The sequence below is a fragment of the Chiroxiphia lanceolata genome, chromosome 2 (assembly GCF_009829145.1).
Source record: "Chiroxiphia lanceolata isolate bChiLan1 chromosome 2, bChiLan1.pri, whole genome shotgun sequence".
NCBI classification, from domain to species: domain Eukaryota; kingdom Metazoa; phylum Chordata; class Aves; order Passeriformes; family Pipridae; genus Chiroxiphia; species Chiroxiphia lanceolata.
Window position 1 is genome coordinate 25,493,697 of NC_045638.1, and position 19,028 is coordinate 25,512,724.

Genomic DNA, 19,028 nt, shown 5'->3' on the forward strand with positions numbered 1-19,028 from the left:
GCTTGATACAAGTCTTGATAATTCTACACTTGGACAAAAGGCCTAAGTATGAACAGTCCTACAATACTATTGCCCTTGCCAGGCAACAAGCTTGTGAGACTTTAACTTCAGGTGTTTAAAACCCAGCAGTCTTTTCAGGAACTGCACAGCACAGCATAATCCAAATGGCTCAGCACTGCTGTCAGCAGAATCTGAGACTTGATAACTCAGGCCTGAGGAGGGCTTGTGAGCTCTGCCAACTTTCTAGAACTACCTGTTGGTTTAGCACAGCAAAACTAGAAGAGTCTTCTGTATTTTAACAGCAAGGTATTTTAAAAAAAAGCTTCTGCATCGTCAATAGTTACATGTCCCTGCACATGACAGGGGTTTGGAACTAGATGATCTTCCAACCCAGCCCATTCTATGATTCTATGATACGGAAAGACTCAGCTACACCTGGCAGAACTCATTCCATACTTGACAATGTAAGTTCTTCATATACTAACTAATTTACCAGAAATGTAGTTGGATCTATTAAGCTCATTACTTTTATAGTTTTATCGCTCACACGTCTACAATTACAAAACAAACTGAAAAACAGGAAATTCCAATTAAACATGAGAAAACTTTTCTTCCTGTGAGAGTGGTATGGGTTCACAACAGCATCGTATGCTTGGGTATGTATCCACCAACTTCAACCATGCTGGGATTCTATGAATCCTTATTTCATGTTCTGTTGAACATTTATAGAATAATTTAAAATCAATACTTTAGATGGCCTTCGCTGTAAGTATTGTCTCAAAGAGCACCTGTGAAAAAGCAGTCTTGGAATTCTTATCCTTATTTGATGTTTTAAAAATTATATATCTCGGCTCTTGGCTGAGGCATACTCTGTCACAGACTTCTGCCTTTTGCAACATAAACCGTAAACAGACACCCAACAAATCCACACAGTGTGTCTACATCATATGGCCCTCACTGGTCTTCTACAGTTAATCATAATTGACAATTGGCTTTGACGGGGCCTGATAACAGATATAGATGTTGAAAGCTGTGTCTCTGTTAGCATGTGGCTGAACACACAGGCACAGAAGTGCTTTTTAAAACAAAACTGTAAGTTCTCTCTTTTGAATTTGAAATACAGTATCTCCCAAGGTATTTTTTAGTGACAAGATGTGGAAAGGAAGTGAATGAAAAGCAAGTGGACACAAATTTTAAAAATCTTGCCTTATGAACGCAGTATAAATCTTACCATGCTAAAATTATGTACCTAAAATTCCACCATCGCATAGTAATTCACTTGTACCCAAAGAAAGCCCTTCAGGGATCAGTTTACAGCCATGGAGGTAGGATGGCAGTGCTCATTATGAGTTGCTTTGATTTTTGAAGCAGCACAAGCAGGCATGCGTGGCAAACTCAGCAAATACTAAGACGATCCCCAGAACCAACTGCTACTGCAAACTGCAGTTACTATGTTGTGGTAATATGATGGCAATAGCATATGTTCCTCTGGACTCTACATCAGCAAATCAAACTGTCTAAGAACTGGCTGGTCTGGCCAACTACATGCAAAAGAACTGGTCAATTGTCCTATCAGTGCTACTCTCAATCTGAATACGCTGTGAGTCCCTTGTGTGTAGTAAACCATGTAAAAGTGTAAAGGCTATTTAAAATGCTGATTTCTCTGTAGTTAGTAGCATTTTGCTTGAAAATGTTTGAAGGAGACTACAATTTTTATAAAAATCAGACAGGCAGTATTTTAACCCATTTCTGGAGCTGAAGGCTGATACACATACATACATCATACACAGAATATCCAGTATGTGTTTCTGTAATTTAATCAAGAACACCTTATTGGGCTGTTCCCATTTGCTTCCATATATTGACAAAATGAAGACATTCCACAGCAGCACCGAGCAAGATTATGGAGAATTGTGAGTTATAAACTACTTAAGGCTTCCTCAAACTGTTACTAAAATAATAACATCTAAACAAAATATTCAGATACAATGTAATATGTTTATTTTTTAATCCAATTTGTAAAGGTCCCTTTTTAAACAAAACAAGAACAAAAAAATCAACACAATTCAGAGGGCTTATCTCATTTACCATAGTCTTCTCCACTCTTCACTTATAACACAAGCAGCAACTTATATTATTAGTGCTCATACAGTGCACTTATATGAATTTCGATTTGTGTATTAAGCATTAAATACAATGTATTTTCCGTGAGCATAGCCCAAAGAGTACACAACATTACATTTTCAAAGCGTATGCTAAAAAAAAGACAATAAATGTATATCCAAGACAGTCAAACTCAAATATTTTGACTCGGCAAATTCTATAACAAGTAACAGCAATTTTAAACTGTGTACAAAGCAGAACAGTGCCAACATGCCTCCGGTCTGTGAGCTATGGTAAAATATCAAGCGCACACAAAAGGAGAGAAGCCGAAGAAACCCACCACAGAGTAAACCTGAGGCACACCCAGCTGCGACCGAACTTTCCCACTCTGTAATGCAAAGAGCTCAACAACAACAAAAAGCACTTCTACGCTACAGAAAGTGAAACAGTAAATTCTTCCAAATTTGTCTCCATATTTCTAAACAACTTGTTCAAAAAATTTAAAGATGAACATCTAATTATACCAAACAAATGTACAAACTATAAAGTCAGAGAAGCTCCAGAAGATTGCCACTTTCAACCTTGCATAGTGAGAGCTGGCATTGATATTGCTACCATAGCTTCAGCAGAAGTTACGGAAAAGAAAAATCTTTACCTCTAAGTGATGCACATATGTAACATTTTCTTCACAAAATTCAGTTAAACACTGTTTTAATAAAAGGGAAAACACCTCTAAAAAGGGAAAGATAGTGTTCACGAGCTTAGAAAAAAAATACAAAACCAGAACATTCCGTAACAAAAAAATGAAAACAATAAACATTCCATCATGACACACCTATTATCACTAAATAAGCCCCATACATGCAACAAACTACAACTATTGTATAAGGCTGTCAAATTAAGGGTTTACTTTTCATATAAACAAAGTGTAAAAATAGCAACAAGTTGTGATCTTCAAATTTAATGCTATGTGAGGATTTTGTCTCCCCAGTTTCATTTGGTAGCAATTTCAATATGCATTTGATATAGAGATCATCTAGGAACCGTGATACAAATACATTGTGCCTAGGACAGTATTGTCGTATCTCTGTTCGACCTTGACAGAGTTGGAATGCTCAACAACACTACTAAGTTCGGGGATGCTTTCAGCAGTATCCCCAAAACCATGGTAGTGTCCATAGTGCAAAGTATCTCCAGGGTCTTCAACCCACGAGGGCCGGTTAGAAACACAGCTACTCGGGCTTCCATTCAGATGGAGAGATCCACACATATCAGTGGAATTACTCATGGCTTTTTCTGGTTCCTCAGTGCCATTACTGGTATGAACTCGGTGCCTACTGGGGGAAGTTATTCCAGGAATTACTCCGTTAGGTGTTAATGCTAAGCACTCCTCACGCCTGGCATCCATCCCACTGAGCTGTTGTGCGGTGGTGAAATCCAAATGTCCATTGATGGCACATCCATTTGTCAGTGCATTCAATATGGAGCTACTGCTATTCATATCTGCATTAAGAAATACACCTGTCACCAACAATTAAGAATAAATGGAAATACATAAAAATGTCTCCACTGTACTTCACTCATTTAAAAAATGTTTGCATACACAGCTTTGAAAATAAATCTACCCTTTCTTTATAACAATGTAGGCAGTTCAAAGTAATGAGAGCTGACCAGTAAGCTTTTAACATGGATTCTCATGTTGAAAATGCAATTATCTATCTACATTCAATTTGTAAATATGCCTGTATTATTCTTTGCAAAGACAACGTGAACTCAGATTTTTTTCATTTAACTGTATGAAATAAGTGCAGCACACAACATTCTGGGCAGTGTTTTCAAAGGCGGAATAAAAGGCATCTTTCCACCTTAACTGTAATGCCCTGTTGGGATGAAAGATTATGTACATACAAGAACTGAGTATCTGTGAGAGAGAGGGTGAAGGGTTGGGTTTTTTCATTTTTCAGCTGTAATTTAACCATGGCTCTTTTTTTTTCGTTTTAGTGGTAACTCTTACAGTACAATATGCACTGAAATAAGTCAAATAAAGAAATGTTATGTTGGGGTGCTACTATAAAATGTTTCCAAGTTCCTTTATTCAAAAAGTACTTCAATTTACCTAGCAGCTTCCCAGATAACATACTGGGCAGGTTTGTATTTAATAAGTTTATAATAGCATCTGTACAAACCACATGCAAAATGCCATACAACAGCAAGAGAAGAGTGCACAGAAGACTAAAAAATGTTATTAGCAGGAAACAAAATTCTAAAAATGTGCATGCAAAAACAACTGTTTTGAAGCAATTTCTCCTTTGAAGTTAGAAATTAGTACAATAGGTTTTGTTTCCATGAACAGATTTCATCAGTCTGTCTGAAATGCATGGTTTTGCAGTGGTACTCAAAAGTACTAGCACACAAAATGCATGATATATTCTGCCTTAAAAATAAAATTTATGTCTATCTATATTGGTGAAGATGAGCAAGGCAAGCATGGAAACTACAGACCTATGTGGTGACATTTACAGATTTTACATTCTGTGGTTATCCTTGGATACATGCACATATGTTTATGTCCACACTGAACGCATAAACCCATGTGCAGAACAGGACTGCATTTACTGCATGGATCCAAATCAAGCCAGTAAGTCTCTTGGCAACTTCCCACATTTGCATAACACTGGGCTCCAATTTAAGTGACACATAATGAGTACCACTGTTTGACAAGGAAAAATATGAAGTTTTGGTTCTCTGTTAGTCTTTTGCATGGCTATTACTTGAAATACGTATTACAATACTGATACTCCACAGACAACAATACATAATGCCAAGAAATGTGTTCAAAGTTTGTAACTCACTGGATTTACTAACTGGAGTTTCCTGTTTAGTCCCTACATAAGTTAAAATAACCACATCAACTGAACTCACTAACCACGAATTCTTGTTGAAAGTGGAAAAAACCCCCACAAACTCATCAGGACATCAAAGATCTAATATTTCAGTGATGAAAACGCACAGAAGGAATTTTATATAGGGTTTATTAACTGAAAAGTGCGAAGTTTTAACTGTTTAAAAATCAACCATTATAGGCTGGCTTTGCCAAATCAAATCTAATAAAATTGGCACTTCTGTTAGTTAATATGTAAAAAAGCAGGTAATGAATAGTTCTAGTGATAATTATAGAATGCTATTATTTGTTAAAAATGAGCACCTATAGTAATAGAATATATTTATGAAAGACAATCACTTTTTCCCTAAATAAGAACATTTAGTAATTATCACTGGAAAATATCATAGTCTACTTTTAAAGTGTTGATTATATATATGTATATACGTTTATTCCTAATATATTAAAATACCTATTAATTATCATTCCCTTTGGCGAATCTGATCTGTGGTACAAAGCATAAACAAATTTATGGTGGAACAAATCAATAAATAATAAGAAATTAATTTCTGAATGTAATACTGCACTATCATAGTAGCTCCATGTCTTAACCTACAAAGAGCAAGGAAAAAGCTGACCCAAGACAGTTTTAATCAAACTCTATACATATCCTGGGGTTACCAAATGCATCTTAATTAAGCAGCCCTTAAAAAACCTAGCGCATTAATATTCACTAATACTAGTAACATTTTGATTGTCTCATGAAGATTGGTACAAAACACAAAAACTGTTTTCCAAGGTGCACTTGTTCCAAATAGTAGTTTAAGACCTGTGATGTCCAGTCTTTTATTTACATAAGAAACCCCATAGTAGGATCCTGCACTTATGCCATTGTGTCTGAACAAATTCTGAAGATATGATGTATGTCTAGATTATTCTTTATAGTATTTGTTGTAATATTTTGAATATAGCTTTGTCATAACATGTTATTTTCAAAGCTAGGATATGTTTCTGTATCAAGTCTTGTTATTAGCAATTAAATCTATTTAATCAAAATTAAATGAATAATTTAAATTATTTCTGTATTTCCTTTAACCTGAAAGTATAGCAACAAAAAGCAAGGCACAACGTAATACAAGCCTCAGGTTAAAAGTGAAACAGTCATCGTGGATTTCTGTTTATCTGAAATACTAAAAAACAACTAATAAATCTTCTCTTTCACGATTACAATACATTGTGTGAAACAGTTAATTTTTGATGCCTATTAAACCCCCAGTATAATGGGTGTTACAGCAATACAATAGTTTCCAAGACTCTAGACAACAATGTGCAAAAATGAAGGGCTAAATTTTATACTTAAATTAAAAATAAAATGCATATTGATTCTTGCAACGACAAGGAGTTTGCATTGCAGAAACAGTGTATATTTCAATTTCTTTTGGTCCAACAGAAGTACTCTCCTGTTGTTTCGTGTCTTCAACCATTTGAATGTTGTTGTAGTTAACAGGAAACTGTCCACTCCCACCTGATACAACAGCAAACTCTCTATCAACGTGCATATTGTCAGCATCGTCCTCAGCTCCTCCATTCATCACTGGTATTAAGCCATCAAAGCTGTAAGCTGATAAAAAAAGGAGTCATGTTTAGTCACTGGTGCCCACTTCAAAACTCAGCCAACAAACAGATGAGTACTTTGATTATTAAAGTAAAAACTTTACAAAGAAATGTAAATTTTACACATCTGAGAGCTTCTGATGTTCCAGATTCAAAATGCAGAGTAAATAACTGCTAAGTACTTGCTCATTCATTTCAATTCCTCAAAATGGAGAACTATCAGAGTACCTATGAGACTTTGCACCTACACATCAAACTTACTAGTTTGGTGAGCTAAGCAGTTGAATAGAGAGCAATTTAAGTTACTCATGTTTAGGCTTTACAGCTAGTGTCCCCAACAGATAAAAAGTAGTCTCTACCTCACAATTGTCTACTGTCAGTCTGGACTATTCCCTCTTTCACTCCCAAGGGTCAGGTCCCAGTAATTCACCCATTTCCATAACAGACTGCTTCACAGATCCCTTCAAGAGCTGAACACACAGTTCTGTCTTCTGAGACAAGGTGGCAAGTGGTGAGACTGCTGTGGGGAATGCTTTAATAAGCAAGATGGGCTCAACTTCACTACTAGTTCTTATACCTACTACCCAGAGCGCTGCTCCAGTTCTATCCCAGCAGGCCCTGCCTTGCTCTCACACTGGCATTAACACATTTTGCTATTTACACTGCACACACTGATGTTATAAAGGGCTGTTTTGGTAGACTGCAAGTCAGCTTTCATTATCTTGGGTACAATCAAAATTTTCATAAACTGTTCAGTTTTAAAGAACTTTAAGCAATAGCTAAAGTGTTCCAGGGCCAAAGAGATCACAGAGGGCTTAAATGACACCAGGGCCCTTGGATCAGCGAGCTTCAAACTCCCTTAAACCAGGAAACTAAAGGCATTTTCTCCTAGTTACCTACAGGAATGTTTCATGTGCTGTTTCATGCTGGCCAAGTCAAGGGTGCACCTGGCAATGCTCTCCATCCCCACCTCACTCACCCAAAACAGCCACGATACTGATACAGTCAGTCACTGATTGTGTGCAGCAAGTCAGTACCTTTGTGCAACACACAGTGCAAAGCCAACCCATTGAGGGCTGACCAGAAGGGCCAGGATTAGGACTGCCATGAACAGTTGTGTGACCAGATGGCCTGGTGTGCATCATCATCATCATCATCATCATCATCATCTCTGACCCTGAGCACCACACTCTGCTGACCTGCCCAGGTAGAACAGTGAAATTTCTGGAACTGATTTCAGAAAAACAGACATAAAATCCAGCTCATGTTTTTAAGCCAAAACTAAAAACTACCTGGTGTATATCCTGAGAGCGGCCACCAACTTACTTCAAGTTCAGCTTCAGCCTTCAGAACTCATTTTTGCACTACCTTTGAGAGAGCTATTACTTTAAATCATGGCATATCATGTATCAGTGGCACTTAATTTTGAGGTCAAAGATTCAATACTATGCACCTGATAGCAGATCCATGTGTATGCATTTAAACAGAATTACAAGTAATCCCCATCCAATGCCCAGTTTAGCTATTCCAGACCAAAGTACAGCTTAAGCATTTATCTTCTTCCTACTCTACTGTTAAGAGATTCTTGTATGGGACATATATTGTCACAAAAGGTAATTTTTTTCAAAGCAGTGGTTGTTCTGAATTGGGGTATGGCCATCAACACCTGACTCTTACCTGCAAATACAGGTTGCTTGCACTCTTTGAATATCTGGAGTCTCCTGTGTAAATAGTCTTTAAAGCACAATAAACCAGTGTGGTTTTAGTAAGGGCAAAATTAACACAAAATCGGGCTTGTTTTGTAAAAAGGCCAGCTAGGCACAAAGATGTACTGATGACTTCTCATTACTCAGCTCTTTGTTTACAAAAAATGCCTCAGGAACAGTGACTCATTCTCACTGCAACAGACTTTTTACATCAATACGATAGCTATTACTGATGCTGATGTCTCTGAGGGTAGACACGTCAGATTAGAAACTGCAGCTTTCACAGCTGAGATGCATCTCTTAGTTACTCCAAAAACCTTCAAGCAAATGCAGTAAAGCTTTTGCACTTGTTTGCAGAGGTCTTAAAAAGTCATACTGATAACGATTTCAAAAAATTGTCTACTCAATTGCTTTTCCAACATCTCTGTAATTACTTGGGAGCTCCTGTTCACTGTATTGTCTTTTTTTTTGCTTGATCTAACTTATGCACTGGACCAACTGTTTATAGTGAAAGGTGATGCAGATACTGCTATTTCATGTAAACACAGAGAATATGCACAGCTAGCCCAGTGCCACCCCCACAGACTTGGGGGAAACGCTGCCTACGGACCAGCTTGGAGCCACATCCTGAAGCTGAAAGGGATGGCTCGTTAGGAACACTCAGGAGTGGCTCTTCAAAATGAAAGACAAATTCTACTGCAAGCAGTGCCTCCCGGTAGCAGAACATCAATGCACTGAGGACATCTTTCTGAAACTGTTATGGGCACCTGAATACCGGGCAAATTTTCTTATTCTGTATAGCTACTTAGGACATTATTCCCTAAGTCTCGCATTTTATTGCACAGGGACTCATCTCCAGCACGAAATATATCACATAAACCAGCTACATGAAGCAACATATCCTGTTCATGACTGCCTATGAAGTACCCAGTTAAGGCCTCCGATCCTGCTATAGTTAGAAGTCATGGCCAGATAGCAAGTACTGAACAAATACTACAGTGTCAATCTTGCTGTAATTATGTTGCCCATGTCATATTTAGAACATGGTTTAGGCCTCAATCTCCCTCTTATTATCTGGAATTAAGCACTGTTTAAGCCCATTCTATTTGGTTCGCTGAAAGTCACGTATGTTAGAATAACATCAATTTTAACTGAAAGAAGACCCTTCAACAAAAATGCATGAAGTCCCTTTCCTGACGTTAACCACAGGAAAAAAGGAGTTGGAGTGGAGAATTGCTGCTTTGTTTTTAGTAAGAATTTAATGGAATAGGCAAAAGAAAGGAAGATATTTTCTATTATGTTACTCAAGGTCTGTATAAGATGTAAAAAACTTTTTCATAGAGCTACCAAAAAATACCTTTGGGTTGTACTATTGTGTCATTGCTGGCAGAGAAAGCAGCAGAATCCTCAATGCACAAGGTTGAACAAGAGTCCTTAAGATTCATTCTAGTCTTACACCCTCTGCTAAGATAGCAGTTCCCCTTGGAGCATGATCCTGGAAACTTGAGGTATGTTAGCTTACAGACATAATCTCTCTTGATTTGAGAAACCTTTCTGCCTTAAATTTCTTTCATTCATCTTACCTAGCACAGAGTTTCTGAATTGTGAATTAATCCCGAAGTGGAAAATTACCATCAGAACACCCGGGTATCTACGTGAATCAACGCAATGTTATTTGGCTCTCCTGAAGGTGAAGAAACTGAGGAAGGAGTAGAAACTAATTTTAGCTCCTACTCCCCTGCATAATTATTCTTGGTATCGTGCAGCTATAGCACTCTCTGGAAATAGAAATTTCTGAACATGCCAAGATGATGACAGGGAGAACTGGGATCTTGTGGCATGGAATTATATTCATCTTCTTCTTGGATTAATATGTAATTTAGATATGTGAATTTGTCAATAATACTCAACATCCACTCCAAAAGGCTTTAAAATGTTTATTTTCCTTTCTCAGCAACAGTATCAACCCATCCCTTTTACCTCTGGGGTCTCACCTTCTGTTCTAGCCTTCTTTGCTCCAGCAGACTCCGTATCTTCAAAGGATCTCTTTCGACTAGTCCCACCACTGAATGGATTGGGACCTGCATTCTGATGAACCCCATTTAAGGTGCCATTGCTATAGAAACGATTCAGGTGACTGTTCTGGAGGTTCAAGAGAAACTGGGCACATTCTTGGAAGCCCTGGGTATGTGCAAGGTCTGCTGCTGTCAGGCCACTGGCATTTCTCAAGCTGTACAATACAAAGAAACTGAATTACACTCATTCATCAAGCTAGCTTGCTGCTGCTGCTGCCCTTACTATCTATCTGCAGGTGATGAGAGAAAACATACACTTAGCAAATTTCCATTAAGAAATTAGTTATTAATCTTAGTTTTATAACTAACTTTACTTTTTGCACATACATCTGGCTTCTAAGCAAAATTTGGGAGACAATACACTGTTAAATAAAATCAATATACTATGTGCCTTAAACCATCTTCCTATTTAAACTTCTCAAAATGCTTTATTCTAAAATAGTCTGAAGTATCTGATCTTTACATAAACTTCAGACTAATTAAGTGTTGAATTTTACCATCTTCTGCATTTTATTCTGCAATCTATTGCTTTAACGTGAGCAAAAGATCAAATACTCAAACAAACTTAAAATGACTTGGCAATTGTCCATGGCATTCTGGTTTCTAAGGTAACAACATCATCACTATTCTTCCTAACAACAAAATATATACATATATAGAAAGAGATAGATAGATAAAGATGCTATACTTAGTTATGCTTTGCTTATACTTTTGTTTCTGGTTTGTTTCTCATTTCAAAGTGTGTGACATCATAAGTACTGGGACTTGCTTTGTTAATTTGAATCAAGACTTTTCTGTGCATGAAAGAATGGCATTGATTTTGAATATTCTAATACATCAAGGAGATTATAAATGAAATCATGGAGGACATGTAGACAGGTAAAAGTTTAATCTGAAGAAGTACTCTTACATCACATACATTTACACAAACATACAGTACATTGTGTGCTTATAAATTTAGGCTAACTTCATAAGGAAGAGCATGAAAGTGGAGATAAGAGAGCCAGAAATGACAAAACTAGATGGTGAAGCAACAGATGCTAATCAATCTTTCATAATATTTTTCTGCCTTTCTAGACAGATGTAACTAGTCAGAAAAATTGAATTTTTGTTTCTTGGCTTCAATAGTTTAGACAAGTCCATTACTTAAAAATCCAGAAACAGACCAGCCAACAGAATAAGAATTCGGGAGATTAACAGACCCGATCCTCTTGAAACTCATATGAAATAGAAAAGAACTCAATCCAGCTCATATGAAGAAATCAAAGAACAAAACCCAAATTTGCTTCCTAGATCATTGTAACTTATTTGCTATAAACGAGACTTTAGAAGTTGCCTACTGCAGCAAGACTATTTCCATAATGGATAAATCAAAATACTACAAAATCATAAAACCTATTAGGCTAGACCAGGGTTAATTTCACTCCATACTACACTGTTCTAAGTCACCACTAACTTGGACTACTAATGAGAATCCAGAGAACAGCAGTCAAGAATGGTCTAAAAAGTAAGACTCTGGAAGACTGAAAAATCTAGTTATGCAAAAGAAATGAAACTTCAAGGTGGAGATATTACTTTTGAATACCAAGAAGACAGCTGCAAAAGAGGATCTTCTGTCCACCCAGTGTAGGCACTAAAAGAATGGGATTAACACAAACAAAGGATAGTTAAAGAGAGGTATCAGGAGAAAGTTCTAGAGTATAAATGTTGCTGGATCTTGAGAGGGGTCTCTTTCTCTCCTCATTTTAAGAGCAGCCTATGATTTCAGAAATTCTGCAAAATACAGTCAATCCTTTCCCATGCTGAATCAGGTGGTTTGTTGAGGTCCCAGCTAACATTCAATGCTTTTAGTAGTTCTGATTTACTTGTGCAGCATACAGATGTAATACAACGAAACTACAGCTGGAGAAACAGAAATTTCAACAGATCTGTTTTGGTCAAAAAAATTAGCTCAGTTCTCTGAAATCTGTTTTAAATTTGCAAGCCTCCAAAGAATAATAAAGGAGATCTAAGCAAGAGCAAATTAAAGATACACGAAGATAAAAATGACACAAACAATATGGTATTGAATGACCACCTAATTTAATAAAACTTCAAGGAGTCAGTAATTCTATTACTTAGCAAATATTATTGAAAAATAACTCTGCTTTGAAAAGTTGACTGTAAGGCAGACTAGAGTTCAGTAACTATTCCTCAAAGGAACGTCAATATGAGATGCCAGAGGCATTTAGAGATGTACAAAGATCCAAGTGTGTAAGGCTACATGACCAAACTCTAGGAAAGAGTAATTACGTTTCCCAGACACAAAATAAATGAACTTAAAATATTTTGTCATATTTTAAAATGTAATGACCTTTGATATTTTAAGATCTGTCCCATCTTGAAGAGATGACTCTTAACAGGGAGACAAAGATGTACCTGTTCTACAGAAGTAGTCTGAAAGCACTGCATAGGTTTTTAGTGGATTCAAGCCCACTGGACATAACATTCTTGCTTCTAAGAGTTTAGAAACCTTTCTTATAAGTGCTAGCCTGAATTTAGCCTATCAATTTCAAGAGAAAGTCCTGTGTTCAGAAGTTACTAGTGGAAAACCAGAAAAAAGTTCAATCAAATAAAAGGAGATTACGGATTCTGGATGACTCCAGAAACCTTTAGGTCAAATGCTAAGAAACAGAACACAACTGTCAAATTCCCTTTGCTCCCTCACAGTTAGAACACTAATTTGAGTATCTTCTCTATATATCCACTTGTCGATGTTAATTATTTTAATCAAAGCTTGATTACTTTCAAATATTTTCAAATTTCAGCTAAACTGGCTTGCATTTCAATAATAATGGGAAGGAAAAGATGAAAAGTTAACAAATTCTGAAGAAACTTTCTGTCACTTTCTCAAAACCAGGTTAGAAAAATAAAAAAGACCTATTTCCTTAGCTGACTTTTCTAGTCTTCTCTAGGAGGAAAAATCTGTCAGTGGGAACACAAAAGGCAGCAAGGGCTAGCCATGCTATATTATACATGTTATATATATCATAACAAAATGCAAGTAATCCAAGAAAAAAAACCTAACTCAACTAGGAACAAACTAGGAGAGAAAACACTCTTAAAAGATATCACAGGATTTTACCAGACTAGAATAGCTTTATGCATTTCCAAAATAATTCAGAAATATTGTCATCACTCTAAGGATTCTGAGTGTAATACAGAAAAATAGAGTGTAATACAATCCTCCCAGAAACCGTGGAGTACTTGAATGAACTAAAAAGCTCAGATATCTACTAGACCATTCTTTAAAAGCGCCAACCTGGACTTGGAGCAGAACCACTCTGTTCCAGCAGAAGTCACAAGGAAGTGGGAGCACATCTATTACTAAATGTGCACTGCATGGTCTGTCTCAAATGTTGCCAATGGCTGAAAAGGAAGCAGCTACCTGAACTTAGCCCAAGAGCTAAGAATGTAAATGTCATTACTGTACACAGTACAGTACAGATTATAAGGACAAAAATAGAAACGGCTAAGAGGAGTTCAAACTGTTATGTGCAATCCCTATGTAAGCCCTTGGTTATGAACCACAATTATATGTAAACTGACTGTCAAGTGAAAAGGAGAAATAGTAACTGAAAATTTATTTGGCTACTAAGGTAGACTGTACATGACACAGTCTGTGTGGTTAAAAAATAAATAAATAAATTTAAAAAATCAACAAGCAGAAAACTCAAAGAGATAATCACTATATTCAAGTAAATTTTCAACTACTTCAGTTATTTGGTGTCCCTTGCTTGAAAGGTATTTCATTTCTCATAGATGCTGACATAAAGAAAAAGAATAGGTAAAGGATATTATAACTGAAAGTAACTTTAAGACCTGGGCTGTGAAAGAAAATCAGCAGGGAAAAAATGTAAACCACTGGACAACATGGACAGAACTACCTCAAATGTTATGTTTCTTGAAAAAAATTCTTTTCCACCCATCCTCCATTTTTTTAATAAGTTAAGAGTCCCTTCAGTACTAGCTTTCATCTTTTACCCTAAACACCTTGAAATAGTGGAAACTCCAAAGAAGCTTGGAACACACATTTGACATAAATCTTCAGGTAAGCTGTCCTTTTGTTACTGCTAATCATACAGCAAATACAACAGCTCTATTTCTATAACTCCATTATTCAGAATTCAAAAATGAGAGCAGAAATTTCTTGCAGGTTTTTTGTTATGTAGGGTTTGTTGTTGGCTTTTTTAACCTTCTTCCCCCCTGACAAATATGCCAAACTTGAGGACAAGTTTATGTTGCTTTTGGAGGTTTTTCTCTAAGGTAGGGGCTATCTAGCTGAAACAAGACTAATAGCAAGCTACACACATTGCGTTTTTCAAAGATGATCTTATGAAGGAAGAACCTACCAGCATGGAAGGTACAGAAGGATGCAACAAAGTCGTAAATAATAAAATCAGAATAAGCCTTGAAAAGTTATATGTGTTTTACGATTAGTCAGCCTTTATTAAACATCAGTCACTGACTTGGTGCAGTATATTCATTGACTAGGCTGGCCTAGTTACTGTCAAATTGGACAGCTGTGCTCCAAAAACTTAATTCCCTTTCCCTTTAGTAAAAAAAGAAAAAAGGTCAAAACCTGAAGACAACTCTGAAGGTCAGTCTAGTTCAGGAATAGGTGGAAAAACTGAAGAAAGAAGACTAAAGCTCTGAAAATATCATTCCCTTTTTGGCACCTACTCCAGACAGGAACACACGCGAAGGCTTGAACTGACAAACAGAAGAAAAATTCCTTACTTAACATTGCCCAGGGCTAAAGGCAGTTTTGGTAAGTTGTCAGAAAGTCAATCCACTCCATGTTTAGAAAACACATACCTTGCATCCTTTCCAAAGCAATTCAAGTATTTGAAAAATGACTGAGTCCTGTTAAGGTTCTTTCACATGGCAGCACTTTTTTGCTTTACAGTTTACTCACTGTTTCCATGTAATTCTTATTAATAGAAACAAATTAGAATCATGAAGCATGATATTATTTACCCTCAGCCTTCTTGTAGGCTAAAATCCAGGAGCTGGAAATAAAGACATTTTGTTTTCTTCAAAGTACAGAAGTATAAGATGCTAACTCCAAAGCAAAAGAAGAAAGACAAATGTAACTGGAAGGATACATTTTTGTATTACAAAGTTATTCTAAATGGAAAAAAATCCACGAGAAAAGCTGACAGAAGTCTGAATATGGATGAGTAGGTGATCTTGAAGTTCCTTGACAGATGAGACTTGAATTGTTGTGTAGTGACAGGTGTTTTATAAATAAACTCAACATGTGCACTGATATATTGAATTAAAGCTCTGACTTTTGCATATACATTTATTCACACACCTAACAGTGCTTAAAACAACACTCTTATAACAAATTTTTCTTCTTCCATCAAGTGATGTCCACAGAAAGTCTTCAAAACGGACTAATCTTGTTATGAAGAAGTCTTTTTTTTTAATACCCATTTTTCTTCCTCCGGTTGACATCATCTGAACTCCCATTCTAAAGGCTGAGTTCACCTGAGAGTCCTGGTAATCAAATTAAAGCAGCTACAAAGAGGACACTGATGAAGCATATGTTTAGGTATTTCCTTCTTCTGAAATGCATTTTCAAAAATGTTGGGTGGCAGTGCAACTCAACTGGTTGTTCAAAACCAAAAGAGACAAATGTATTATCTGATCAAACAGGACTGGTGTACAGAAACATGAAATTTACTTCCATTTTAGATTTATTTAGCAGGATGTTTCTATTATTTCAATCTAATCACAATTTGTTGTTTTCAGAAGTTCACTAAAGGAAGGAAAAAATCTGATGCAAGCTCTCAAAACATAATCAAGACACTTCCACTATGGTTAAGTCAGGAATAATTAAAAAAACCCCAACAACTAAAAACTTAGAATTGTTTAAATATCTATATGCAAGAAAGATTTGCTTCAGGATAACTTACAAAATTTACCCTTCGAAAGATCTGTACAAAGAAAAAGACTTGTGTTTCTTGCATTGGATTCTAAATTATACTGAATTTATTTTTAAAAAAATTGCTTCTAAGTTGCTTCAGTTGTTCCTTTTTCATACTCATTGGTGGAAAAAAAGCTGTGTTTTTAACACTTGAAATACAGTATCTTCCACTTATAATGTCACATACCTTGAAAAACAAAACAAACATTTGCTACAAAAAGTCAACAATAAATCTTTTTGAAAAAACATTCATATATGTAAAAAAAAAAAATCTCCTAAATGTTTAATTTGAAATAGTGATTACAGTGCCTACAGCTCACTGTGTTTTTGTTAATGCCATGCGACAATCTAAGAAAATAAACCACAGTTTTCGTATATCAATGTAATATCTGTTAAAAATTACTGATCTCAACTTATCTATTGTTAGTTTACAAATAAAAATGTAGATAATTGTAAATTAGGGTAAGCAAAGCATGCAAATCTATAGATTCTATATCTGAATTCCTAGATTAGCATTAAAACCAATCACCGCAACAAATACCTCAACAGTATGCCTTGTGTGCAGAAAGGAAGCGATACTGAACATTCAATGCCACAACTGTAAGGTTTTCGGAGAAGCACCTGTGGCAGTTTCAGCAGTTTCTATATGGAATGCTCCCCCTTTCTAGGATTACTTGAAAAAATCAAGTCAATTCGAATTACGTAGCTGTAAAACATTGACATGTGTAGTTTTTACAGTTTCAGAATCTTCTGTTTGATTTAAACGGGCAATGGTGCATAAACAGGAAACTTATATCATAAGGGATCACATATTTGCAGGCAACATTAAGATTAAAAGTACATTAACATACATAAAGTGCTGTAGCACATTATTCAATATGTAAGCCATTACCATGTGACCACCTTAACAACAAGATACTAAGCCTTTTATGCCTTTTAAAGCATTATTACTTTCATCCTGAAACCAATTTGTCAGTTCTTCACTGAAATTTATACAGAATGGATTAAAATTACCGGTCAATTCATGGCTTCAATTACTTAAATTTAGTAGGCTGTATCTCAAAAGAATTAGTAGCTATTCCTACACAAAAATTAGCAGATACAAGGATTAAAACAAAACAAAAGAAGAAAGAGAAAAAAATAAGATCAGAATACTAAAACGCCCACAATGAGAAAAAAACGTTTCCTATATAAACAGCAGTATACTAGTCTAAAATTTCTAAAGCAAAATGATTTTAAAATACTAAACTTTCAGTGTTTTAACCCTTTGGTGTCCAAATACAGAAGTTATGAAATAGCTTCAAACTTGTTTTTTTCTTCCCAGATACCAAGAGAAAAATACTCTTAACTAAACAGATGTGTGTCACTGCTGGGGACAGCTACAAAACTTCATGCTAGAATTACACACTGGGCTTCTACAAAAGCACAAGTTGGTGCCAAGTTTTTATTTCACAACAAAGCATTTGGCAGTTGAAATTGTTTTAGACTTTTTATAACAGTGGTAGAGTTTCTATGAACATCCTCCAAAATCATAACAATATGAATATACTGGACAGAAGGACTCTTCTATGTGAAGCCATTTTTTCCACATAAAAATCAAGGTGAACTATAAATTCTGCAGCCATAATTAGCTCCTAGATACTTTAACTCATGACTAAACAAACGTTGGCAGAAGAAAGAATTCATTAACTATGGTAGGAACGTTAGAATTACCACAAGCATCACCATCAGGTGGTGATTTATGCTTATCTGTATTCCCATTTATATGCTTTAATAAAGACTTTGATCTACAGTATCTTTTGTAAAAAATATTCACATTTCCAAGTAAACTTCTGCCTCAATAATACAGGCCTGTCTGACTTGGCCTACTACCAGCAAGCAAAAACATTTTTAAATTCATATTTATTTATGTAAGAAGTGACTCCTGAATACAACTGACAAAGGGAAAGTATGAAAGACTATGGTAGCTCTTGAAACAACAGTCTGATTGCAATACAGCATAGAAGACCTTTCCTATTAAAATATTTCCTAGATCACTGGCAAAAATGAATTCCAAATAAGCATCTTCATAGTACTGCAGCCACTTTAAAGAGAATATAAGAGTTACCCAACTTATAAGATATAGCTAACTCGCATAATAGTTAGCCAACCTTATGACAATGAGAATTATCAGTGCTGCTGCTTTGATGTTTCTAGAAACCAAGAAGGAGCTGCAGATAAAGTTGCTTACAATGAATAAAATGTTATGGAAAACTATGAAGAAAAGGTTCATTGCAAACTCTGACTTGAAAAGATAAACAATCCTGCAATACAGATTCGGTCAAGATGCCTCTAGCAGCAAATAAAATGATGTTACTTCTCCTCAACACAGCAACTGAAAACCAATGATAGCTTAGAATAAGAAAAATGAAGAAAGCAAGCTTCTCTCAAATGTGCTAAACTCGGAATAAAGTTCAAGTGATTCAGTACAAAATGCATGGACAGTGAAAGCCTGTGAATAAAACTGAAGAAAAGAGGTAAATTAATTTTAAGGTATTTTTGTGCCAAAAGGGGGGGGGAATCAAGAATGAAAGGCCGATAAGTATTAGATGGATTAATTATTTTCCCATAATAGAGGGAGATTACTGAACTACGTGATTTTTTTTTTTGTGACAAAAATAACTTGATGCTCTCAT

The 19,028-nt window shown here is 35.9% G+C and overlaps 1 protein-coding gene across 2 annotated transcripts in view; it reads right to left on the reverse strand.

The window, feature by feature from the left end:
• Positions 1-1,978: 1,978 nt before the first annotated feature.
• ANKRD10 (ankyrin repeat domain 10) overlaps positions 1,979-19,028 on the reverse strand; it is a 37,754-nt gene continuing 20,704 nt past the window's right edge. The window contains exons 4-6 of one of the 2 annotated variants that reach the window (XM_032680821.1): positions 10,299-10,534; positions 6,510-6,605; positions 1,979-3,606 (exon numbers count right to left, since the gene is read on the reverse strand). In XM_032680821.1, coding sequence (XP_032536712.1) covers positions 3,140-3,606; positions 6,510-6,605; positions 10,299-10,534 — 799 coding nt within the window. In that variant the 3' untranslated portion in view covers positions 1,979-3,139. Of the gene's footprint in view, positions 3,625-6,509; positions 6,606-10,298; positions 10,535-19,028 lie in introns of both variants that reach the window. The other variant, XM_032680820.1, reaches the window with a different exon arrangement.